General features: G+C 36.9%; 1 protein-coding gene across 1 annotated transcript; it reads left to right on the forward strand.

Annotated features, from left to right (window-relative positions):
* Positions 1 to 11,075: 11,075 nt before the first annotated feature.
* LOC131667170 (THAP domain-containing protein 3-like) lies at positions 11,076 to 12,006 on the forward strand. Its single transcript, XM_058940426.1, has 4 exons — positions 11,076 to 11,152; positions 11,225 to 11,461; positions 11,553 to 11,744; positions 11,826 to 12,006. The coding sequence occupies exons 1-4, from the start codon at positions 11,076 to 11,078 to the stop codon at positions 12,004 to 12,006; spliced, it is 687 nt and encodes a 228-aa protein (XP_058796409.1).
* The last annotated feature ends 4,879 nt before the right edge of the window (positions 12,007 to 16,885 follow it).

The following is a 16,885-nucleotide window of genomic DNA, read 5'->3' on the forward strand; positions in this document are numbered from 1 at the left end:
CCCAATGAAAATACCGCGAGAAGAAAAATTACGAACGTATAACCAATATTTGAAAGACCTTATTTTACGTCTTACCGAGTTAAAGATAGCGGCCGGCGAAAATCAAATATATGAGAAAATCAAATCAAAAGGGCGGTATGACAGACATTCTAACGCATTCAATGGGAAGGTGGGAGACTATGCATGGGTCCTAAATGAACCGCGAATAGGAAAGGCCGATAGTTACTACAAACGACCTTTGAAAATCATCGAAATTTTAAATCGCAAAAATGTTTTATTAGAATTTCCGAATGGAAAGAAAGTACGCAAGCACGTGGATAAGCTAAAATTGAAACATTGACTATATGCTATTTAAATTCTACATTTACTATCTCGTACCTTACAGAAAAAAAAGATTCTTCCTTTCCAGCATGCAAAACTTTCTCCTTCTTCTCCTATGCTCTTTACTCGCATTATCTGTTACGGACCCCCAAGCCTACACGATAGAAAATTTGAGCCAAAATCCAGGATTATATTATGAAAGATTAGACCCCATAAGGATAAAAAGAGCAGATTGGAAAGTATACCTTACGGTTGATACGAAGTACTTCTTGGCAAGGACCACCATAATACATGACTTTCATATATTGCTTGGGAATTGCACCAAACACCTAGATGGAATTACGTGTAACAACCTGTTAAATAAAGATATTTTGGACATAAAAGAGCTCACGCTTCAACAGCTACAAACGGAAATTACTGAATCAATCGGAAACATGGGAAACATCCAGCCACCCAGAGTTCGGGGGCCCGGAAGCATCAGGAACAAAAGATTAATACCATTTGGAGGGATAGGAAGTTTAAGCCACAGTTTGTTTGGATTAGTCACTGTGGACGAAACGAATAAAATAGACGCGAACATCGATCAATTATACCAAGACCAAAAATCGTTAATCAACCTCTTTAACAAAAGGACACACATTATTACCACGGGAATAAACAGATTATTCAAAATGATAGACATACATGGTGACAAAATCTTCCAGCTTGGAACCCAGATGCGGCAAAAATTTGAAAAATTAGAAAATGAAAACGCACGGTTAGAATATATGATTTCTGTACAATCTTTTGGAAGAATGTTGGAATCTAGATTAGATTATTTCATTAAAGGCTCAGAAAAATTCCTAGAAATTCTCCGCGCATTAAAAGAAGGAAAAGTGCACCCAGATTTAATAAACACTGATGTGCTGCACCAAATAGTTAATGATATCAAACATACTGTAACGGACCTTGATTTTCCTATTCCAACGGAGCATCTCAGAGTGGAAGAAATAGTTAGAATTTCGAAAATCGATGCATCGCATCGCGAAGGAAGGACTTATATAGCAGTGCACTTGCCCCTCGTGGACAGAGATTACTATAATTTATATAGATTGCATTCTATATTAGTACCACAATTATCGATCTCTAAAAAGGGGTCAGCATACATAAAATATAATTACCCTTACTTAGCCTTGAGCTCAGATCAAAAACAGTATATGCAAATGGACCATCAATCTCTGTTAGATTGCACTCGAACTCACTACACCTTTGTATGTTCAGTAAAAGGACCCCTTCTAGATGTTAATCTGCATAAGAACTGTGAATTAGGAATGCTAATACAACCATCCGCCCATGAATTGTACCATTGTGATATAGTACTGAAAAGTCAGGAAACGACACAATGGAATTATATTTCGATGGACGGATCGTGGATTTTCTCTGCTCATCAACTGGACACTATACGAATCGCTTGCCCGGACCGAATGGACCAGATGATTCACATACAAGGGCTAGGGATACTTAAAATCGCCCCAGGCTGTATTGGATACTCGAGTGACGCGACTCTGTTAACAGAAGCAAAAAGATATAAAATTAGAAAAATGGGTCCCGCAATCCGGAATGTGGACTAGCCAGGAAAAAGCCTTAAATGATATTATGGAGAAGGCAGAAACTATAAGTCAACACAATAAAATTACTACCTATCAATCCGGACTGATCTACGGAGGACTAAGTATCAATATTATTATGATAATTTTACTAATTGCATTTGCGTATAGATGGTGCACTAACTGCACGTGGGCCTCGCATAGCACCAAAACTCACAAATCACCCGACACTCGTAAATCTGACCGAGACTCTATAGCGAGAACCACATCAATTTTCCAAAGTCTAAAAATGACTAGGACCAGGAAGAATTCTAAACGGACGGATGAACCAAGACAATCTACTGCTCGTACGTTAAGCGACAATTCATTGGACCAAAACGAAACAAAATCAAAGGCATCGTCTACACCGAAACCTAACCCCCAAAAACGACATGACAATACCCTTGCACTGCAGACCCAAATTGCAGAATTAATTTAATGACTATTAACATATCTATATGACCGACTCACGATTTGTTTCAGAAAAAAAAAAAAAGAAGGAGAAGAAAACACGACATGAGTGAAGTAATCAATAATACGGTACAAGAACCTAAAACTATAAAAATTCTTTATCCCGACCATCTACCATTAAATGGACTTCTATGCAGATTGGAACAGATCGGACCAGTTCAGGAGTTTCATGTACAAAAAAAAAGGGCCAATAACTGCGTAAAGGTTGTGTTATGTAAATTCGTCCAAGTCGAACACGCTATAATAGCTATGAGGACTAAATCATGGACCCCTGACCTAATAACTAAAGATTCGCCGCACACAAAAAGGACCAGAGTTTTCAGAAAATCTTCACCAAGACCGCTTGATAACACACGCTTATTCTGCAGACTTCCGTGGAGTATCGAAGAAAATCGAAGAGAAGTAACCTTTTTCGAGCATTTCGTAGAATTCGGACCCTTACTGTATCATAAAGTATTGAAGGATAAGTCTGGATCATTGGCTCTGGGATATGCCCAATACTACAATGCGACTGACGCAGGCAGAGCAGTAAAAGGTTGTGACCCAATATATGGCGCAGAATTCGCGCAATTACAGAAACGGCGTTGGAATCAGGATTACGAAACCAAACACCATTGGTTATGCGACGAACAAATAGAGGTTACGATTTACGCGGACCATGACAAGACTTGCATGTGGCAACATCAGAAAAAGATAAGAGAGAAAAAGGCTAACGAACGTTACCCAAAATCAGAAGTTAGAAGACCATTGTCAAACCTCATAGTTATAAACACGAACAATACCACGATTGATCCTGAATCCGAGCACGAGAAATCCAATGTCCAAGCTGATACTCCAACTGAGGATGAAATAAACATAAACATTGACCAAGAGCGAGAATATTTAGAAACTTATGTATAAAATAGCGCAGAAGGGAGAAAGCTGATTACACTAAAATATATATATACATATAAACCTAACAAAAAAAAAAAAAAAAAAAAAACCAAGTGTGATCACCTTTGTCACTTTTGTTAATCTTAGTTATACGCGCGGCGACGATTAAATAATATCTTGAATAATTGCATGTTTGTAGCTACTACCCGTGAACTAATTGTAAAACCCCGTTTAACGCTTCTCGTAGTACATCCCTCTTCCGATTTATCTACATTTTATCATTTATCTCTCTAAAGGACCATACTTAAAATTTTCAGAAAGACCTTTATTATGGACCCACGGCTCAGATATGACGTTGAGCCAATGCTTAACGAAAACTATGGTCTTACAATGATATACATGGACCCGAACAGGAAAGCGGAAGCAATGTGGCTCGCTTGCCAGTATGGACCCTTAGAAAAGATGATTGACGTGGCGATTCCTGAGAAATTCAGGGAAAGCATGGGATGCACAATTTTTTACTTCATGGACCCCACTCATGCCCTGGAAGCAATCGAGCACTTATTTAACAATCGGAAACCGTTTTCCAAGGAAATTCTGGGACTGGAAGAGGACTTACCGACCTATTATCACCTTGAGAAGGTAATATTTGACAGCAACGACCTCTCGGAAGCCGCTAATGAACCAGAGTTATCTGATAACGAGGATGGGCAAAACACCGGGGCGAGTAGTGCCGCCCTGGTCCCCCAACAAAAAAATCTTGGTCCTAAACACAATCGCCTAAATAGGATTCACTTCTTATTACCGTATAACTGGACCGAAGTTATGGCAAATAAGGCCTTACTACAGTTTGGCCCTATGGATTACGTAAAGTACGTCCCGATGCGAAATGGCAACGGTTTAATGGGGTTCGCCGCATTTATCCATACCTCCGACGCGGAAAGGGTGATCGCGAACAAGCTTGGTCACCATTTGAAAGCCAGACTTATTCGTCCCAGAATCGTAAAATACGGCGAAAACGTATTGGATCTCTACGAAAAGCACGATCTCTGCGGCCACTGGATTACCTCTAGCGAACGTGGCAAGCACGTGTTACTCTGCGATATACGGATTGGAAGTAACCTAAGAAAACACCACTTCTGCGGCAGGTCCATAGAATTGAGAGAATGGGACCAGCACCTAAAGGGCTGCAGTATGAAGAATTTTGATTATGTCAGTAATGTAAAGGAACAGACATTAGTCGACCTCGCTGAACCTACAGAATCAGCAGCAAGGACCAACAATACGGCGCAGGACATCTCGGATGATTTAGCACAAATAATAATCTAGGACCAGGTTATTCCCTTGTTAAGTACATGTACACACCCTATCATCGATTATACTAATGGAATAGGAATAAAGGACCTTGTATATTTACTAATTAGTCACTAATTTATTCCTTACTGACCCATTGCAGACCCTGTGACTCTTGATACATTGCCGAGGACGGCAACTATTCTAAGGGGGGAGGGATGTTATGTGACGCTTCATTGTATTATTTTTTTTTTATTTTATTTTGTCAAATAATATTTCGAACCCGAGATTTCCGTTCTAACATAGTATAGTCAGCAGTATTTGTGTGCGCGACTCGATGGGAACGTGCGGCAGAGGCTGATTCACGCTGCGCCAGCATGCTGCGACGGCATGCTTCGGTCAGGGTGCTTAGCTAGGTAAGACGAGCCGATACGAGAAGCGTAAACGTTTTAAAGTATATGTGCGGGAGAGAGACGAAAAGCGAGGGACAAAAGATATAAAACGAACCGGCGTAAATAAAGAAAGCAATCCTTAGTCAGTCAGGAATCAGCGCTCGACTAAGAGCCCCTGCAAGAGTTTAAGAATATTAAAAATTATATCGAAGTCCCGAGAATCGTTATTTCTTACGATCTTTTATTCATTGGAATACTATTGGAATAATATTGGAATACCACTGGAATCCTATTGGATAAGGAAAATATATTGGACCTGCTTATTGAATTAATTCGAAACCAGTGATAAACTATTAAAACGAACCTAACAATACCAAGGACCTAGACAACAGAGTGAGTACTTTTGAGCTCTATCCCCGATAAGTTGAATTCTCTTCCTTATCGTTACTTTATTATCTCTCTCTCTCTCCGCTCTTATACTACTAAGCATAATCAAGGTTGCCTCTTGGGCGAATCCACGTGATTGTGTACCGGGACCAAGTGTTTAAGCGCCACTCGCCGCGCGAATATTTATTTAATAAACCGTAAAGCACGGAATAATATTACTAGAAGTGTCATTAGACGTATTAAAATATATATAAATATATAAACCTATATAACACGCCGGTGTAAGTTCATTTAAGAAAACCGCCGAAGCCCCTTCCCTTTTGCTTACTCAATTACTCCTGCTGTCCCCTCGCGAGCTCGAAGTTCGGATATTATCAGAAAAGACGCTATCCATTCGGTGACACGGTCGGGGTACCGTATCGAAGGTCTAGTCCGCCGAGTCAGGACCACTCGGAGCTAAAAACGGTCTAGCACGTGCCCATTTTGAAAGGATATCAAAATTAGCACGTAACAACCATGTTTAGCATATTTTGCTAAATGTAAACCTGAGCAATGTGTTTTTGCAGGACAACCTGGCACACACAACATATGTGTTTGCCAAGAGCATCAAAATGTAAAGTTGAAATTATCTGCACTATTGCCATCATTAAATTACAAAGAAGCTATGGTGGCTGGCGTATGCTCTGTTGAAGAAAAAAAATGCATGTTAAAAAAATGTGATGATTGTCCTAAGCAAAATGGAATTCGTGAGTTTCTATTGTCTAAAATAAATGATCAGAATATAAATGATATATCTTATAGTATATGGACTTCTGTATCATTAAAAAATAATACTTCAGAAGAATCAACAAATCAACGAGTTTCGCTCAAGAACTTCATAGAACCTTTCAATGTCTTTTTAGATGAATTAGTTGAGGATATTTATAAGCTTACTGATCATCACTTTGTCTCTTCGGCTCAAAAAGATTATTTCGTACATTGTAAAAAGACTTTAGGCAAAGATACTGGATTGTTTATTATGGATTTCGCCGAATACTATGGATACATAAGTCAAAATTCAACTCAAGGATTCTACTTTAACAATTCATCTGCCACATTATTTACTACAGCAGTGTATTACAAAGAGGAAACATCAGATGAATTAAAACATCAAACATTTTGCGTAATTTCAGAAAGTTTAGCTCATCAGGCTTACTCGATTAATAAATTCATGAAAGTAATAATAGATGACATCAAAATAAAATTTCCTTGGATTAAAAAATTAATTCATTTTTCTGATGGTGCACACAATTTAAAAACAAGTAAGCTCACATTCTTTAATAAATTTTTTATTATTTTATAATTTTGTTAATCAACTTTTATTAATATTAATTTAAAGAGATTATCTTAACAGTTTACATATCTACCCACCCTAATTCAAATGATCTTTCTTATAGGAATCATTTTATTAACTTGTGCTTCCATGCAGAAGACTTCGGAATAATAATAGAAGAATATAATTTCGTCGCTACTTCACACGGAAAGAGCGTATGTGATGGCATAGGAGGATTTATTAAACGGCTTATTCGAAAAGCCTCTTTACAAGGAACTCAAATTTTGAATGCAATTCAAATGTACAACCACTTGAGTACACTCAAATTAGCTGTTCGGTAAGATTTGTTTTCACGATTCATGTTGTGAATAAGTAACTAAATAAAATTGTATTACGTTGCAGATGCTTTTATGTTAATGAGAGTGAAATTGTAGCATGGAACAAGAAACTAACCAAAAGATTCAATTCTGCAAAAACTGTGACTGAAACTAGAAAAATCCATTATGTTGAACCCATCGATAAAGATACTTCGAAAGTCAAACTATATTCTTTTGATTTAAATAAAGAAACCGTTAAGATTAGTTTATAATTTTAAGAAAACTATTATTAAAAAATAATTGGATGAATGATTGCTGTAAGTTATTTTTAGTTAAAATTCATTTCGTTTATGAATTCAAGTAATGTGTAACGACGACCCCTTACAAAAGTGATGGAAGAGCATTTGTTGTACTTTCATCGAATATAAATGTAAATATATATATATATAAATATTTGAAATTTTCGAGATTTCTTCCTCACAAAAAATGCACAATTTATGAATTTGAATCGGCATTTTTCGAATAAGCAACAATAATCAAGAATGTTGATAAACAGTTGGAGGTACTTTTAAAAGCTCAATTGATAGATCCACATTGCGATTGAGGGCCCTTATTTCACGCAGTCCCTTGATTGTAATAAGCCGAAAACAAAGATTATTTTGGAGGCCACAAGAAATTCATTAGATAGCTTGCCCATGCTTGTTTTGTTAACTGCCGGGAAGAGGAAAATCGGATATTTTAGTGGATTTATAGTAGGACTAAACGCTCGATATACTCCGTCAAACATATTGGACCTTGTTTGGGAACACTTAATGAGTATTCCCTGAAATTTTCAGCTCGATCGAGCTTGATAGAAAAATTTCCGACGGGTTCAAAATTAGCCTAGAACGCTATTTACAGCGAAAATTGCTGACTTTGAAAAGATATAGCTCCCTTGCATTTAGGTCTAGAAAAACGGGCGGGGTCGCATTTTCTTTGTCTTTTCAAGAGCTATCCAATACTGTCGTTCAAAAATCAGAAATATTGAGAACCAACGATACTACAGGACTTTAAAGATCAGCGAAAAACGTGAAAATTACAGTTCAGTTACAAGCCTCTAGGCTTCTTGGTATTGGTAAAACCTTCATCTTATATTACTTTGTTGGAAAGCCCTTAAAGAGACAAAGAAAATGCGACTCCGCCCGTTTCTGTAGCTTAAAAACTTGAGATTTGGGAGGTGTTTGAATATACTACTGTGGGCAAAAAGTAAGGTGAATTTTCAATTTAAACTTCGCGGGCTTAACATTTCGGGCTAGTTCTTTTTTTCTTGAGTTGGTAGGACTGCGAGTTACATCTGGGACAAATTTCATGTCAATGTCATCATCAGTAATATATTTACGCTTGTGTTTACCAAACGACCAAGAGTGCATGTTTCGATTTTTACAATGTCTGATTTAATTGAGCAAAGAAGTGCCATCAAATTTTGTTTGCGGAATGAAATTTCGGCTGCGGAAACGTTGAGGATGTTGCGGAAGGCCTTTGGTGATTCTACCATTTCGCAGAAAAATGTTTATAAGTGGTACAAAGACTTCAAAGAGGGTCGAGAACGTGTTGATGACTTGGAGCGCTCCGGACGACCATCGACGTCAACAGATGACCAACACGTCAATAAAGTGAAGGAATTAGTGCTCGAAAATCGTCGGTTGACTGTTAGAGACCTTACTGATATGATCGGAATATCAGAAGGATCTGTGAAAACAATTTTGAAAGACCATTTGGGCCTACGAAAAGTCAAATCTCGTTTGGTACCGAAAACGCACTGCACTCGTTCTTCGTGACCATTTCGCCAAAAATTCGACGCATATCGTTCCGCAACCACCGTATTCGCCTGATTTGGCTCCGTGTGACTTCTGGCTATTCCCAAAACTCAAGAGACCACTCCGGGGAACGCGGTCGAGTCGATTGAGGAGATAAGAGCTGAATCGAAGAAGGCGCTGATGGCTATACCGGAAAGGGACTATTTGGCATGTTTCGAGGATTGGAAAAAACGTTGGCATAAGTGTATTTTATCGGGAGGGGATTACTTCGAAGGGGATGACATTGATGTAGAAGAATAAATAAAGATTTTTCATTTTACAAACAAATTCACCTTACTTTTTGCCCACAGTAGTAGACCGAAAATGGCTTAAAAAAGGTGATTTTTCGAATTTTAAAACAGTCTTGAGGGCGTTATTTTGGACCTAGAGGGCTGAAATTTGGGGAAATTTACTTTTTTGTAATGCAGAATATATATTCCAAGTTTCAGGCCGATCGGTTGACCCCGTGCGCACACTTTTTTAAAAAGATGTTATTCTGACCCATATATATAGATATATACAGGGTGTCCAAAAAGTAACGAATCAAGAAAATAATTTTCCAGGTAGCAAAGCTTTTGCGAAGGTCAAGGTCGTTTTAGGACTAACTTTCGACGAGGAATTCGATGGTGACCTTGAATTTGACCTTCAACCTCAATGTCAAGGTCATTTGGAGGTCAACTTCTTTTTTTAAATGGAAACCCCTATTTTCGACACTGCTAATCGAAAGAGCGGAAAATTTTACGTCCAAACATGCACTCAGGTCATGAGTGAGGTATGACCTTGAGCTTAACCTCAAGGTCATTTAGTCTCATCAAGGTATGGGTCGATTCCACGCTCTACCACTCAGGCTTGGATTTTTGCGACGTAGCTCAAGGTCGTTCTAGGACTAACTTTCGACGAGGAATTCGATGGTGACCTTGGATTTGACCTTCAACCTTAATGTCAAGGTGATTTGGAGGTTGGTTATTTTAAATGGAAACCCGTACTTTTGACACCAATTTTATTATTATATTCAGCGTCACCCAGGAATAACGGCGTGGACGTAGTAATATCTGTTCCCTTTGGGGTGCTTGTTTTACGTGAGTCAGTCTTATAATATAGAACTCAGTGCATTAGTGATTTTTAACAATAAAGGTAAATGAGCAATTGAATTTATACTTTGCTGTGTGGGCTGGCTTCCATTGCATTTTTTCTTGAAACAGCTGTAGTCATAGAGTTTCAGATAAATCAAATGCAGATTAATTTTATATATTTAAAAGAAAGAAAAAATTATCCTTAACAGAAAATCAATTTAATAAACTTCCAGATGAAATGACTTTAAAAATCCAAAAGACATGTTATAGGTTAAAATAATGAGTTCTTGGTACTTACTAGTTACAAAAATTATTTGTACTTTTGTTATTTTTGTATCATCATTTTCATCCACTTACTTGTACCTCAAATTTTTTTGAAATTACAATTTTCGAAATTATGATTTTTGATCCTACTTGCACTGACAGTGTCAAATTCTCCCTGCTTCTCTCCGTTCAGATATATAATTCTACATCTCTTTAAAGACGAGTTTTCCATTTTATAAGTATGTAATATATAACAGTCGTAATTAGATGGTATAGCACTAATAATGATATATGCACTGATAAAAAGCAGAGTTTTCTGGAAATGTGAGTAACAAAATGGCTACCAAATTCCCAATTCCAAAATACGCGATATATATAAAGCTGTTAATTTTGCTTCTTTAACACCAATCAATATATAAAGAACACAATGTGAAAATAAAATTTATAACTAGTTGCAATTAGTCACAATTTTCGGAAACGATACTTTAATATCTAAGCTGCAATAGCTTTCAATAGCTTTTGTCCGCGTTCGATCCTCATGGCGGATTATTGAACAGAGATAAAGCAAACGATGAAAACGATCCTAATGCTTATGTGTAGAACAATGTGTGTGTCAGTGCAGCGTGCAACCGTCACCTCGGTCGGTCTAACCCTTCGAGCATATACTACTAGAGGCAGCCCGCAGGGCTGCTGAACCGTCATCGGGTATAGAAAGAGATAGTGCGATAAAAAGGATAGGCTATCTCTCTCGCACTGCACGCTGATTAGCTGAACGCGCTCCCTGTCATTAGTCGTATATATAGATATAGTTTTATATGTTGCGAACTTTCAGGTTGTATCAAAGCATGTGGCTTTGTATAACAGTTTAGTTTTTTATACTTTCTGTTTTTTCCTCGCGTATGCTATTGCAAAATGCCTCGTCAATGTAGAATTGAAAACTGCAAGCCCCAATGGGATAGCCCTGATGGTCTCAAACTGAATTATTTTCAGTAAGTTTATTATTGGTATCGATGTTAAGGGGTTTGTTTTTCAGAAATCAGAATTTTTTTTTTTTTTAATAGAGTACCAAAATATCCAAGCAGACGACAGGAGTGGGAAAAAAGTGTCAATGATCATTTCAACAGTAGAAGATTATTTGACGATTATTCATATATATGTTTTTTATACTTTCGAGAAGAATGTTTCAATCGCTTAAACGAGAGAGTAACTTTAAAAAAGACAGCAATTCCCACAATATTTTACAATTTTCAAGATGAAATTGAAGTTTACAAATCTAACGAAAAATCTCTTGATATTCTGTAAGTAATATTAAATGTTAATAACATTGTGTGTTGTAAAAGAATAATTAGAAATATTCATGTAAACATGAACAATTTTTTTCAAAAATAGAGATCCAAGTGTTCTTATGAAATTGACCGAAGTTGGAAATACTTTTGATACTTCTGAAGATAAACACTGTAGAGGAATGAATGTTGATTCTGAAAGCTCGTTGGATAGTTCACAAATAATTATCAATTCAGATGAAAATAGTGTAAGATGTTTAGAAGAACAGCCTACGTGTTACAAGAAAATAAATTCAAAGTATTGTTGTGCAATCAAAGTTTGATACGAACATATAAATGTGTGCTGTAAAGTTATTAATCTGTATATTTATTTTTATAGAGATGAGACAGTGAACTCGTTGCCACAATCATCCACAGAGAAATTGTTTCATAAATCTATTGTCAACCTGGATATAGATACAATAAATTTAGATAATAAGTTTTTTATATTGAAAGTGTTGACAAGTGCAAAGATCGAAATTGAGAGATTGCGAAGAATCAATAGAGCCAAATCATCATAGCTATATAGGCTAAGAAAGAGAGTTAAACGCTTCAAAACTTTATTGTCTCACGTTCAAAATTTAGGACTGGTGTCAGAAAAAGCTGTAGAAGCCTTAAATGTACGGAATGATTTACTTTTATTTTAAGATCAATGTTATGTGACGCTTCATTGTATTATTTTTTTTTTATTTTATTTTGTCAAATAATATTTCGAACCCGAGATTTCCGTTCAAACATAGTATAGTCAGCAGTATTCGTGTGCGCGACTCGATGGGAACGTGCGGCAGAGGCTGATTCACGCTGCGCCAGCATGCTGCGACGGCATGCTTCGGTCAGCGTGCTTAGCTAGGTAAGACGAGCCGATACGAGAAGCGTAAACGTTTAAAGTATATGTGCGAGAGAGAGACGAAAAGCGAGGGACAAAAGATATAAAACGAACCGGCGTAAACAACGAACGTAATCCTTAGTCAGTCAGGAATCAGCGCTCGACTAAGAGCCCCTGCAAGAGTTTAAGAATATTAAAAATTATATCGAAGTCCCGAGAATCGTTATTTCTTACGATCTTTTATTTATTGGAATACTATTGGAATAATATTGGAATACCACTGGAATCCTATTGGATAAGGAAAATATATTGGACCTGCTTATTGAATTAATTCGAAACCAGTGATAAACTATTAAAACGAACCTAACAATACCAAGGACCTAGACAACAGAGTGAGTACTTTTGAGCTCTATCCTCGATAAGTTGAAATCTCTTCCTTATCGTTATTTTATTATCTCTCTCTCTCTCCGCTCTTATACTACTAAGCATAATCAAGGTTGCCTCTTTGGCGAATCCACGTGATTGCGTACCGGGACCAAGTGTTTAAGCGCCACTCGCCGCGCGAATATTTATTTAATAAACCGTAAAGCACGCAATAATATTACTAGAAGTGTCATTAGACGTATTAAAATATATATAAATATATAAACCTATATAACACCCCGGTGTAAGTTCATTTAAGAAAACCGCCGAAGCCCCTTCCCTTTTGCTTACTCAATTACTCCTGCTGTCCCCTCGCGAGCTCGAAGTTCGGATATTATCAGAAGAGACGCTATCCATTCGGTGATACGGTCGGGGTACCGTATCGAAGGTCTAGTCCGCCGAGTCAGGACCACTCGGAGCTAAAAACGGTCTAGCGCGTGGCCATTTTGAAGAGATATCAAAATTGGCACGTAACAATCAATTTTAGCGTTCATATAATATTCTTTTTCACCAGAGTTTTTCCGTAACTTTTTATAAATTCTTTTATTAACTATACTTCTCAAACAACAGATATTTCAGCTAATTTTAATTTATTTAGTTTGAAATTCTCAGCGTATATCATACAGGGTGATTCAGAAGGATTGTAGTTCCCAAAAATGGGCTGTAGAACAAAATGTTCTGAATTGATTGCCGTTTTCAAAAAATTTGTATCATCAATACTTTCCGAGAAAATTAATTTCAAAAATTAATAATTTCGACCAATCAGAGCGCCGTTTCGGTCGACTACCAAATTTCTCCTCTTTTGCTGTTTTCCCTTCCACTTGGCCGTAACAACCGAAGCGGTGATTGAGACGACGCGGTAACTAACATTGCAAAATATCATTGGTTGCTTAGCAGCGCATCGAAGAAAGAACCGCCTTGTAAAGACGCCATTTTCTTAGAATAAACCGTCTAACAATGTCTTAGAATTTGTTTTTTTTATAACTTTAGAATAAACATATAAATTTAAAGTAATTTTACGTAATTTTATAATAATTTTACGTAATAAGCGTACGAAAGTACGCAACTTCGATGTCGATCTTGGCAATATTTTGCCACTTTAATTCGAATGAAACCTTTTTCATTTAAAAGGTCATGATAAGATGTGTTCACGAATTTTTTTTTTTGACGCTCGAAAAAGCCTCTGACATTAACCGGAGAAGAGAGGGAGAAAGCCGTGCAGCCGCACATTCGTGAGTATCCACCTTCAATCTCGTTTTTGGCAATGTTTTGCCACTTTTATTCGAATGAAATCTATTTCATTCGAATGATCATAGATGAGAGAGGCTGTAAAATTTTCCCAGCGCTCGGAAAAGCCTCTGACATTAACCAGAGAGGAGAGAGGGAAAGTTTTATCATTTATTTTTGTTAATAACTTTATAACAATCATATAAATTAACAGTAATTTTTCTAATCAAATCAAAAGTGATTCTTTTAGTTATTACTAGAAATACAAATAAAGAGCATTTAAGTAAAAATTTAATACTGAGACTTTTTATTTTCAATTATTGCTTATTGAGTGAGATTAATTGTATCTCGCTCACCATTCGGTATTACTGACAGTGACATTACTATCCGTGAAACTTTTGCCGACACTCCGAAAAGCCTCTCACATTAGCTACAGAGGAGAGGGGAAATACGCGCGGACAAGCGTACGAAAGTACGCGACTTTGATGTCGATTTTGGAAATTTTTTGCCATTTCTATCGGAATAAAACTTTTTTTCTTTATCATTCGCTGTTGTTTATAAAAAATATTTTGAATCAATTATTCAACAATTTTTTATTTTTAAAAATTCAAAGTACAAAAAAAAATAAACTTCATAAATAAAAATCTTGAATTTGACGGAAACTTTTGTATATAAAATTAAATATCAGAACATGTTTATTGAAAAATTTGATGCGTTTTTGTTGTCAAAGTTTTTTTTTTACAAACATGTGGTGGCGTTATCCTTTACAATAAGTTTCATCATAGTGTGCAACCAATTTTGTTTAAGTTGCGTTCGGTGCGAATAAAAGTGGCAATTTCTAAGCTACATTCCGGCATTAATTATGGGTGATCGCGGGGGTCGTGGCGGTAGAGGTAGAGGTCGAGCTGGAGGTCGTGCGGGTGGCCGAGGAAGGCCTGTCGGTCGTGGTGCACCGTATACGGGTGCCGAGTATACGGAGATGATTCTTTTTTACGGCGAGGCCGGGCGCAATGCTAACGAAGCCGCGCGTTTGTACGCGGCTGCGTTGGACCGCAGGAACCCGCCTGATTTAAGGCGTCTGGATGCAAATGTCATTTTGGGAGCGATACATTGTGGTCGAGAGAACGGCAACCTCATTCCCCTTGCTCATCGAGGTGCTGGACAAGGAGTAGTCGGTGCTCCACGTGTTGTACGCAACGTGGAAAATGAAGAAAATGTATTAGAGTGTTTAGAAGAGGATCCGACTAAGAGCATTAGAAACGTGGCAGGCATTGCTGAATCTAACCTACTCCACGGTAAGTAACATAAATTATGTTCAGGTGAGGTGGGTGAAAATAATCGAATCATGATTCAATTTTTATAACATTCTAGATTTATTTAATTTCACAAATACAAAGAACCGTTTGACGATGAATATTACAAAAAACAAGCAATTTAAAACTACGAGAATATTACAGATATAAAAACAAAAAGAACGCTAATGCAACAAAATACGCAAACTTTGAATTATTTAAAAATCGCGGAATCGAGAAAAGATCCATAAAACGTCTGGAAGGTGTCCGGCCATCCCTCGCTAAATTTACGCGAAGTCGCCTCCAAAATCGCTAAAGCCCGTTCGTTGTTTTTGTCTCTCGATTCGGTTTTAACTACTCCGAAATTTTCCATTTCTATATAGTCATGAACTAATTTTTCTAATTCCGCGAGCTTTTGTTGTTGCGTCATCTCCTCCTCGGTAGCGATAAAACATTTCGCGAGTATTTGCGAGTCTCTGTTCGAATTCTGCCTGTTTTCAATGTATCCGTGTACCGACCAGCCCAATCGCGTGTGTGAAAGAACGAGCCCGCTATCCTCAATCCGCCGTAATTCGTCACACATAATCAACGGCCAATTGTCCTGTCCTATTAAGATGCTCAACTTAGCATCTTTGTACGGGTATATTGGGATATCGTGTTCCTTTTTAACGTCCTGTACGAGCTCTATCGACAACGTTTGCTGAGGCAGATCTAGCTTTGGTACAATTAGCGTACGAGCGATCTTTTCTTGGCCAAACGGCCCACAGTGTTCCAAATCAGATATAAATCTCCAAAATGAAATAAATCGCGAACCAATACCCCTAGCGAAATGAACCCAACGATATTTTAAAGCTCAAATGATGTAGAATGAAGGAAAAATGGTCGCGTATGAATCACTTAAACTTTTGACCTTCAAAATGAAGGTCAAAGTTCAAATTTTCTCAAGAAAAAAGAGTTTTTCGAGTTTTAAATATGGTTCAGTAATTTTTTTTTAAAAAGTAAATAAGCCATTTTGTAGCATTTTTAATAACAAATAATAACCTGTCATTCAAAATTTTTTTTTGTTTATTTTTGAACAAAAAAAATTAGATCAAAGTATCAACATTTTCAACGAGTCTATAATCTCAGCACACAAGACAGAAAATATCTATAACAAGCATATTATATAGATTATTTCTATGTAATTTTTTCCGCTGAACACCATTCCGTAGTCAGAAGTGGCCTACCACGTTCCGTTATCATTTTTAATGCGAAATACTCCTTAAAATACGGCTAATTCGCGATTAAAAAATGAACGGAGCATTACGAAGCGATTCTACTTCAGGTTCAGATTCAGCGAATCAAAATATATAAATATACTTAATCAATTAACTGCTTATTACATTTTTATTACTGAACTATTTTTTTTAAATAAAATAATCTGTTTTTTTTGTTCCACCTATTTCACCTCTAGCATGAGACTCATAGATTTTGAATATATAACAACCTCGTTAATCGTAATCACTATAAGAATCTTCAAAATTGAAAACATCGTCAATTGTGCAATCCAAAGGATCTTTTAAGCTTCCATCCTCGATATTATCTTTATCTTAAATTGTTACAGTACTATAAATTATAAATCATTTCATAGAT

This window comes from Phymastichus coffea, unplaced genomic scaffold (assembly GCF_024137745.1).
Source record: "Phymastichus coffea isolate CEN01 unplaced genomic scaffold, Cenicafe_Pcof_1.1 PCOF00004, whole genome shotgun sequence".
Classification (NCBI taxonomy): domain Eukaryota; kingdom Metazoa; phylum Arthropoda; class Insecta; order Hymenoptera; family Eulophidae; genus Phymastichus; species Phymastichus coffea.